This window comes from Lolium rigidum, chromosome 3 (assembly GCF_022539505.1).
Source record: "Lolium rigidum isolate FL_2022 chromosome 3, APGP_CSIRO_Lrig_0.1, whole genome shotgun sequence".
In the NCBI taxonomy this organism is placed as follows: Eukaryota; Viridiplantae; Streptophyta; class Magnoliopsida; order Poales; family Poaceae; genus Lolium; species Lolium rigidum.
Genome location: NC_061510.1, coordinates 200,250,414 through 200,260,924, shown reverse-complemented (window position 1 = coordinate 200,260,924; position 10,511 = coordinate 200,250,414). Strand labels below are relative to the sequence as shown.

General features: G+C 42.3%; 1 protein-coding gene across 1 annotated transcript; it reads left to right on the top strand.

The window, feature by feature from the left end:
- Nucleotides 1–843: 843 nt before the first annotated feature.
- On the top strand, nucleotides 844–4,648 carry LOC124695968 (probable inactive leucine-rich repeat receptor kinase XIAO). The gene is made up of 2 exons (XM_047228764.1): nucleotides 844–897; nucleotides 2,642–4,648. The coding sequence occupies exons 1-2, from the start codon at nucleotides 844–846 to the stop codon at nucleotides 4,646–4,648; spliced, it is 2,061 nt and encodes a 686-aa protein (XP_047084720.1).
- Nucleotides 4,649–10,511: the final 5,863 nt, after the last annotated feature.

Genomic DNA, 10,511 nt, shown 5'->3' with positions numbered 1-10,511 from the left:
TTGACCTATCTCCATTTCTGAAAAAAAAATTTAAATGGTAGATATGTGAGATATCACAATGTTGTTGTGTGTAATACATAGTTGTGTACTGCTTGTTGTTAAGTTGTCCATCGACTGCTCGTTAAGTTGCATAATGATTGCAAGTTGTCCACTTTTCTTGGTAGCCGCTTAGCATAATGTCTATTCACCACGGTGTTCTTTTATTGTTCTAAGTTGTTGTATACACACTTGTTATTTCGCAACGCACACTTAGTTGCTTTTTTTATCTACTTGTAGTATGCATATGGTTTGTTTCTTCTTTTGAATTATGCATTGCGCCTTGGTAGGTTCATGATGCTGCCTAAGTTGCTTGTCATATTTCATTAAGTTGATCATCTACTTTAGATTAAGTTGTTTTATGCTCTCTTGTAAGTTGCAGGTTGCAGTCAATTAAGTTGTATGTACCTCTCCAACTAAGTTGCTTCATCGGACAACATGGTTTATCAATTTACGCACACAGTAAGTTTATCCCATTCCCTTAAGTTGTTTCCTCTCCATTTATTAACTTGTTTTTTGCATATCGATGGACAAGGGTTACTCTTTTTGATTCACGGCGCAAATCATTTGACTTAATAAGTTGTTTAATTATGCAAGTATAAGTTGCTTGGCCACTTTTATTACTCCCTCCGATCCGAAAAAGAGTCGGAACGCTAATACACAATCATTTTACAATTAAGCCCTTGTGAAATCAGAAAAGCCATTCCGCGTCCTACGAAATTCAGAACAGCAAGGATCTGATCCTCCATATCGAGCGCCGCCTTCAACGGCTGCTTCGGCTCCGTGCCGGCGCCATACGGGTCCGCCATGTCGAGGAAGGCGGAGCTGCGGGAGGCCAGGGCCTCGACGCCGGCCCAGCAGGTATGGCTTCGCGGAGGAGGGATGCAGCAACGGGGGCACCAGATCCAGTGTGTCCGGCCTCGCAGCAATCAGATCCATCCTCGCCGACGCCGTATCCGGCGATTTGTCACCGGCGTGGACCCAGAGGTCGGCCTTTTGCGGTGGGGAGGTTGGCGAGCCATGGATGGTCGAGGGGAGAAGAGAGAGTAAGCGGGGGAGGGTTGCTGGTTGCTGGTTGCTGGGTGCTGGGTGCGAAACTGTGAATGCGGGGTGCGGGTTGACCCGACGAGATCTGGACTGCGGGTCGATTAGAAAATAAGTGCGATGGCTTTTTTACAAAGCTTACCGTTCGACACTTTTTCCCGACCGGAGGGAGTAAGTTGCTTGTTGCTCCTTAACAAATTAATTTTATCAGAGTTTCGCTATGCATGCATGTGTTAGGCGTTTTTTTACTTAGAGTGTACACAATCATGCAAATAATTTACTTGCTTGTCTTGTCTAACTAAGTTTGATGCGACACTTTAATTGAGTTTGGGCGTTTTTCATACATCATACTTTGCTAAAAACCAAGTTGTCTAGATTCCATACCTTTTTTATGTTAAGTTGTATGTATTTAGTTGATGCTAAGTTGCTCAGTGTTTTGTTAAGTTGTGTTCAAAGTATCTGGTAAGCTTCTCAATGTTTTATCTATTAAATTGTGTGCAAAGTAATTGCTAAGTTGCTGACAAAGAAGCTCTTAAGTGGCATCTCAATTCCTCCTAAGTTTGCCCCCACTAAGCACAACTAAGTTTCCTAGCGAAGAAGCTTATAAGTTGCATATTTTTGGTTGTTCTTAAGTTGCTCCCTAATATATGCTAAGTTGCTCCATAAGATCTGCGATATGATTACCTCCTTAAATCATGGAAAATTTGATGATTTGCAGGTTTAGTGGAGATCTGTAAGAGAGAAAGATGTAAGAGAGAAAGAAGATTAGTGGAGATCTACAGGAGAGGAAGAAGAGAAACTGTTGTAGGTGTCACTGCCACGTGGTCCTGGGCTGGGGCCTGGTTAGCGTTGCACTAGAAGATGAGGGCTGACCCAGGACGAGCGGAAACCTAATCAGGGACTCGAGGACGCGCGGGAGCCAGGCCGCTGGCGTGCGTTACTTTTTTTTTTTGGGCCAAGTGCTGGGTCGGACTAGCCAGCATCCAGATGTTGGGTTGGACAAACTAGCACCCGGATGCTGGGATGGACTAGCCAGCACCGGATGCTAGCTAGCCGCGTCCCAGATAAAAAGAGCAGGAACCGCCCGCCTATTCAAAACAGACAACCATTGAACCCTGAAGTTTATAGCTACAGCGCTGCACTTCCGCTATGCATCGCTCAATCGCCAACCTCGCCTTGCTCCTCGCCACAGTCATGTCCTGCGTCCATGCGAGCTGCTGGCCACGCGAGAGGGACGCGTTGCTGGCCTTCAAGCGAGGAATCAACGACACCCATGACGTTCTCGCCTCGTGGCAAAAGCGGCGCCATGACTGCTGCAGCTGGACAGGCGTCGCCTGCAGCAACGAAACCGGCCATGTGACCGAGCTTGACATTAGTGGCCTGGGTTTGGTCGGCCAGATAAGTGCTTCCTTGCTTTCTCTCCAGCATCTCGAGTACCTAAATCTCAACAACACCTTCCTACTTGGACCAAACGGTCATGCTTTCCCAGAATTCTTGTGTTCTTTACACAGCTTGAGACATCTCGATATCTCACACACGCCCTTCTCTGGTACTGCCTCAGCTAGGTAACCTTTCAAACTTGAGACACCTTGGACTCGGGTTCACACAGGATATACACACATCAGATATCTCATGGTTAAATCGCCTGCATTTCTTGGAATATATTGACATGAGTGGTATAGATCTCAGCACCGCTGATGCGTTCCTTGTGGCGAACAAAATTCCATCTCTCAAGGCCCTCCTTCTTATCAACTGCTCACTTCCAAATGCAAACCTGACACTCCTCCACCTAAACCTCACAAAACTTGAGCAGCTTCATCTCGCCAGAAACTATTTGGGCCATCCAATTGAAACCTGCTGGTTTTGGAACATATCAAGCATCAAAGACTTGGGCCTTGGTGAAACCTATCTCTATGGTCCATTCCCTGGTGCGCTAGGAGGTATGACATCCCTCCAGCGCCTAGACTTTAGCAACAATGGCAATTCAGCCACAATGGCGGTGGACTTGAAAAATCTCTGTGATTTGGAAGAACTATCGCTCAAGGGTAGCCTCGCATTTGGGAACATAACAAAGTTTGTCAGGAAACTGCCACAATGTTCATCCATCAAATTATTCTTCTTGAGCTTGCGTGACAACAATATGACAGGAATTCTGCCAGATATGATGGGGCACTTGAATGGCTTAAGATATCTTTACCTTTCTAATAACAGCATTACTGGAGCTATACCATCTGGATTAAGAAATCTTACTAGCTTGGAAAGGATCGATCTCTGTTTGAACCAACTAACTGGCCAGATACCAATGTTACCAAGAAGCCTCATTGGAGTGGGCATTTCCATGAACTGCTTGTCAGGGCCTTTGCCATTAGATTTTGGAGCACCGAATCTTACAGAACTAAGTCTATCCTCTAATCACCTTACAGGTCATGTTCCTAGAGCTATTTGTCAGTTGCAAAACCTTGTTACACTGGACTTATCCAGTAATCTTCTTGAGGGAGAATTTCCGTCGTGTTCTACGATGCCAAACATGGAATTTCTAATCTTAAGTAACAACAACTTCTCTGGAAATTTCCCATCTTGGCTTCAGAACAGCTCAAGTTTGGTTTTCCTTGATCTTGCGGTGAACAAGTTCTATGGAATGTTACCCACGTGGATTGGAGAATTAGTGAACTTGCGATTTCTGCAGCTAAACCATAACATGTTTTATGGGGATATTCCAGTTAGCATCACAAATCTCATACTACTTCAACACTTCAGTTTAGCTAGCAACAACATATCAGGATCAATTCCGTCACCCTTGTCAAAATTAATAGCAATGACCCTAGAACATCCACCGAGACTTGGGTCGGACAAGTATGTTCATGGAGACTCCAACAAGGATATTTTGTCTGTGGTGATGAAGCAGCAAGAGCTTAAGTATGGCACGTCTGCAGTTAACGAGATGGTCGGCATTGACTTGTCACTCAACCACTTAACTGGTGGAATTCCAGATGAGATAACTTCTCTTAATGGATTGTTGAATTTGAATTTGTCATGGAATCACCTGGGAGGAAAAATACCTATGAAGATTGGGGATATGAGATCACTGGAATCGCTCGACTTCTCAAGGAACAACCTTTCCGGTGAAATCCCAACGAGCTTGTCAAATTTAACATATCTAGGCTCCTTGGACTTGTCATACGACCATCTTGCAGGAAAAATTCCGACAGGACGTCAACTTGACACTCTCTACACCGAGAACCCGTGCATGTACAGTGGCAATATTGGTCTTTGTGGGCCTCCTCTTGAAAAGAATTGCCCAGGCAACAATGCGCCAAAGCATGGTAATCAGCAGCAGGGAAGTGGAAATGGTTATGATCCAGTGCTGTTCTTCTACTTTGGGCTAGCGGCTGGCTTTGTGGCGGGACTCTGGGTTGTTTTGTGTGTCCTACTATTCAAAAGATCTTGGAGGATTGCTTATTTACGCTTCTACGACAAGCTGTATGACATTGTCTACGTGTTTGTTGTCGTTACTTGGGGGCAGGATAACCAGTTAACCGGTGCGCTAAATCAAGTAAGGCCGATCTGATGTTGCTGTCATTCTACTATTGAAGTCTATGAAGAAATCAATTTTTACGGTAGCTTGTACTAGGAACTTTTTTTTTACATGCCGGGGTTAGTGGTTTGACCTCGAGTCATGATAAACCACAATATTTAGGCTTTCTGCTTCTTTTTTTCGTGTTGATGTTTCGCAGTCTGGAAATGAATGTGTCTTGTGTAAAGTATAGAAGGTTAATCTTTGAATAAGGCCAGGTAGAAGGGGCATGGCAGAATGAACACCACATTGAGCCTGTCGCACCATTAAGTCCAGACGTTAATCTGCAAGTTGTGTCAACGCTTTAAATTCAGAAGGAGATCACATAGGAGTACTGTAGTTAACTTTGAGATGTGACTAGGAAGCATTGGCGCGGCGACACGCCGCGCCCGTGGTACTATTTTTTTTATGTGTAATTAATACTAATTATATTGGGAGTAAATTGGTTTGTCTTTTCTGAATTTAGTGTCCATATGTAAGTTTGCAAGAAATCAGTTTTAGTGGATACGACTGTGAACAGCAGAAGAAGAGGCTCATGTACTACCATACGTATATACATTGGATTACATAGCAGAGGCCAGCCGGCGCTGATGCATCTTTACACTGGGAAAAAAGGTGCATACAAAGCCTGGCTAGACAGGGAGCAGGGTGCCACAGCTAAGTTAGTTATACATAAACATGTGAGCATTGCGGGCTCTAAATTTCTAGGTTAGAGTACGACAACTAATAGATAACTATTCATAACATTTGAGCAAGCATCTAGTGCAGTGATACGGCGGAAGTACTTGTTCCTGGAATGGCACATAGACCAATTAGGTTGACAACTTGGCGACAAATTTCTGATTCATCAATTGAACTCCCTGTCTCCAGTTTCTGAACTGCCGCGGTTGTAGTGCATAAATGACATTCTTGGTCCTGATTGTGGAGGAACAAAGTGAGTGAAGTTAGTACATCAGTTAGTGGTATAGCAAAAAAGTCAACATAATGTGTATCTCGAGTGCTTACTTGGTAAGTTAAGCTCTTTCTTTTAGGTGGGAAACAGCTCCTTGTTTACTTCCTTTTCTCAGTAGGTGCACTGCAAAAAATAGACTGGCTATGAGTTGACAGTATAAGTTCAGGGTCAGCTCTGGTCTTGTAGATCAGATGTAGGCAGCCACCATTTTTTTACTGGCGTGGTGGTTGACTTTTGGGTTTTTCCTTTTTTTTGCCTATGTCGTGGAGTCTATGTTCTGTTATAAAAAAAGTGTTCCTTGTAAGATTGCTGCTGGGAGTTGAAACAATTTATTGTTTTCTGCGTTGGCTTAACTATTCTAAGTCTGAATTGGTGGCTTCTACCTCTGAATTTTCGTTGCTTGCTGATGGAGTGGCCGTGTCTTCAGGCAAACCAAGCTGTTCAGATTTCTGAATAGTTGCTGGCAGTCTGAAAGCACTGATGGATGCTGTCACTGAATCAATAGTGCTGATCATTTGAGAACTGGGGATGGGGAACAGTATGTTGTCAAGATCGATGGCTTCTGGTGTACCTCGGCAACAACAACACATTTTTTCCAACTGTGCCTCTTATAGCAGATGGCACATAGTCTGTTAGACCTCTCGCTGTAACGAAGACCAAAGTTGTGCCATCGCCAATAAATGTATTACATTGGTCGCTGGAAAACATGAATTCTCATATAACCTCTTTTATTCTCTTCGTATGCTGGATATCTTATCCACTGACTGAGAGCTTGTACCTGTGAACAGTTAGAATGTGAAATTAAGGGCCTGCTATACCTTTCCAAGCTAATTTGTGGAACTGAAGAGTGGCTTACCTTAGTACCCCATTCTATGCATGGATAGGTGGAGCAAGTAAGAGAGACAATTTAAAGGTGAACACGTGTATTAGTCATTGACAACAGGCTATTTCTAGGTTCATGGAAAACATGGTAAATTGAACTCATGTATGAAGACTCATTATTACTCTTTACCAATGGCATATTAGAATGAACGTCAACTCGATTGTGAGGTAAATTTTTTATTACCATTAAGTTCAAACTGGAGTTCGTCCTCTCAATCAATAATGTTGTAATTAGCGAGGAGAGGGAATGAAAGATTAACTACATTGTACCATTGGTTGATATATAATGTAAATAAAAATTACCTCAGGTCACCTGATATAGGTACATATATACAATCTCCAAGGGCTATTGTAAACAAAGAACCATGGACCTTTTAATATAAACATAATCATCGGTCTTTGGGCTTGTCACTTAACCTGCAGGCAAAGGTCAAACTAATCACACATCAACGCCATTTTATTTTCAGCAGACTGTGATATTATTATAGAGAAAATATAGATGAAAGGGAAACCATACAATTAACTTGTTTTTTACAAAATATGGTCGATGTACATGAACACCATATCATTATGGCCTAGTGCTCCTTGAGAGATGGTGAAACCCATCACAGTTTCAATGTGCAAAGAAGGTTAATTTATATATAAGGGCTTATGATTTCCAAATAGGATACGGTGGAAAAAGTATATAGTATTAGGGGAACTTTAGCCAGAACATTACTTCTAAGGGTAATAACAAAAGTTAGAAATACTTCTGCTCAGAATAATTACTTGCGTTTGCAGGTAGTTTTCTGTGTATACTTACCAACTAATTTCAGTACAGCATATTTCTATGCACCGAAGATAACCTAGAACAACATCTACGACAGATCTATTGAGGTGAATAACTCTTCTTCCTTTACTTGGCTCATCAATGCTATTTGGAAACTCATGCCCTTTCCCATCTTATATACATAAAAGAAGAGCACAAAAGCAATACGAAGGGGTTTATGCAATGTTAATGCTGAAAGTAAATCAATACAGCTACCTATTTGGCAACCATCTGATAACTCCAAAGCAAGTGTTATTTCAATTTTCCAGAACTTTTTTTGACATATCCATGCAATCTATCAGCAAGACAAAAGGTGATACAATGCAGAAACATAAGTTCACAAAAACTGTTGACAGAATACTTTGATGTTTTAACATGTTGTGCATATCAGGAACATTTAAATAGAAACTTAAATAGCATCAGATGGACATATTAATAGTAGATTGTTTGCTTCAGTTTAGCAGCAAAGCATGAGATCAAAGCTATTGGAGAATAGCCCATCATCAATTACATGTTGAAACTTCAGATCGCTATGCAGCTCAGTGGTGCAGAGCTAACCCGCTTCTTTGGTATCTGATGAGCTTCAACTCGAGCGCCTCGTCGGCGTAGAGTGTTCCCTGCTCGACTGATCATCCGATCCATACAAATCTTGTCACACCCTAGCAGCAAGCAATAAGTGACTAAGGATCAACTAAACCAAAAGACATATCATCACAATAACACAGGGCACACATGCGCCGGAGGGTGACAGATCGTTACAAAAAAGACACAAAATACTTTGCCATATTAAAAAGTAATTTTAAGTAGAAGTGCATGAACACCTATCCTGTCATTTTTTTAGGCGTACAGAAGTCTACATTCGCGGGAACTAATTAAAATAATATCGACAGAGCTTACCAGAAGAATGAAGATGAACCAAATTATAATGGAAGAACCATAGGCAAGCCGACGACTTCATTAAAATTGTAAGTAAAGAAGTGGATCATCAAATACCGATTTCAGATTGGTGAACAATAGACTGCATGGAACCATGAGACCGGGCATTGGGGCATTCGTGTGGAATTAACCTTTTTGTGGTTTTGACTGCATTCATTCAGCATAATTCATTCAGCATATAAGAAATTTGCTTCCAGTAGAGAAAGAACAAAATGAACATAGTAATAGTACAATCAGTGGGCTGCTTGCCTAGATGAATCCCCTTCCTTCAGCCAGCAATATTAACTGTATAATTTGCCAGCTGAACTTGCATGGCTGAAGTAATAATTTTTCAGTACGAATCCACCCAACAACTGAACCATCAAAACCAGCAGCTAGGGCAACAATATTTGAATCGACAGGTGAGTGATTAACCATGCAGGTCTACCACTAACAAAGAAGAAAAGCAAATCACTTACCTACATCTTTGATTGTGAGATGAAGCACACAAAGCAGGAGGAGACGTAACTGGCCGGCCGTAGCATCAATGAGCAGGAAGAAAGCCTGCAAAAATCGATCATCAAATAATTGGAAAGAGAAAAATCGGGAAGCACCACATCCAAAGAAACAGAATTAAGGCCAACACAAATTAATGTACACCAACCTAGACCGTCTTGGAATAAAAAAAAATACGGTGGCCAGGAGGAGATCTGCCTAAAGAACTCCAACGGCTGAAGCAGGCACGTGCCCGACGCGACGGAGGAAAAGGAAAAAAATTCAGCCCAATGGTAAGAAACGATCAGTCCGTAGACTTCTCAAGGAGAGAAAATCTGATGGATTAGAGGGGGAGCAAGGAGAAAGAGAAGGGTTAGGGTTTGTTACCCTTCGGGGTGGAATTGAGAAGATCCTCGTGGTCGTGGGGATTGCTCCATGGAGGCTCCCTAGCATCCAAGAGATCTCAGCGGTGCCGGCCTCATTGCCATCGCCCATGCCGCTGCCATCAAAGTATTTGAGGCTCCCACACCGTGTTGGCAAATATCATGGTGCCGGCAGCAGCGAGCGCCGCTGATTGCTGTCTGCCTACTACTCATGATAGAGGGCAGCGAGCAGCGAGGGCTGGAGTTCCGTGCGATGGCGGCGGCCATGGGGGTAGAAGGCCAGATAGAAGGAGGGCGTGGGAGGCCATGAAAAAAAAAAGTGATAGAGAGAGGCGTTTCAGATTTTGTCTCCTCGACTGTTTCGGTCAAAGGGCAAAGAAGCGTTGTGAATGTGCAATCTACAGTACCTGCTAAAAATTTCAGGAAGGAAGCACCGCTTTGCCGGAAGGGCAGGGCACAAGAGAAAAGAAAAATGCTAAACCGGTAACCGGTAGCCCACTCTGCTAAAAAAATAACAAACGAAATTTAACACATCAGTGGGAAGATTACGTGGCACTAAACGAATGGACGTAAAATCGTAAATTACACATCTACAGTACCTAGAGGTCCTAGATCAATATGAGGTGGGTTAAATTGATTGTCTTTTATATAGTGTATAATTTAATGAAGGCTACCTTATTACAGTAGAATGTTTCAGCCGAACAACGAATAGTGGGTGGCTTTAAGAGCCGAAAACTCTAGAGTCTGCCCGAGCTTGCTTGCTCCGTTTATTGTTACCGCGCCAGGTCACATGTTTCCTAGCCCCACCTTGTATTTCAGTGAGTATTTGATTTGTATAATCTCTTTTCTAAATACCAGGCCAACCACCTCTGTCGTGTAAAACCTGAGGCATGCAGGCCCTCTGGCTCTGAAGTGGCACTGTTTGAACTTTCAACAACCTGGCCACGCGTTTTATTTATTGGATTCCTGGATCATATTCGGTTAACAAGCACTGTATTGATAGTACACACTTTCATTATTATTTTGTAAATGAGTTACAAATCATTTTAAAATTTATAGAAAAAGTAACAAAAAATGTTGCGCGTACCTCTCAGCGTACTATGTGCTCGCAATGTTGTTACACAAATACATATTTTATTTTTGTCATCTATAAAAAAGATAAAATTCAGTGCTAAAAATATTTTAATGGGACGTGTCTTCATCTTTTTCCACGACATAGAAAGTGTCCGTTTTCCACGAAAATTGGCATGCACCCATAAATTATCGACATGTATGCACGAATTGTTTGTTTGATTTTTCAAAAATATTTTAAAATGTTTTTTCAAGTGGTAGAAGCATATATATGCACACATTGGATCAAAAGCATATTTACAGCAAACATAACACTTCAGTAATACTTGCAGAACAATGTTTCCTACAACC

Excerpts from the sequence above, each read along its gene's own strand:
- LOC124695968 (XM_047228764.1), top strand. The coding sequence starts at position 844 with ATGTCGAGGAAGGCGGAGCTGCGGGAGGCCAGGGCCTCGACGCCGGCC. Across the intron at positions 898-2,641 it reads CCTCGACGCCGGCCCAGCAG|CTAGGTAACCTTTCAAACTT; the intron begins GTATGGCTTCGC and ends GTACTGCCTCAG.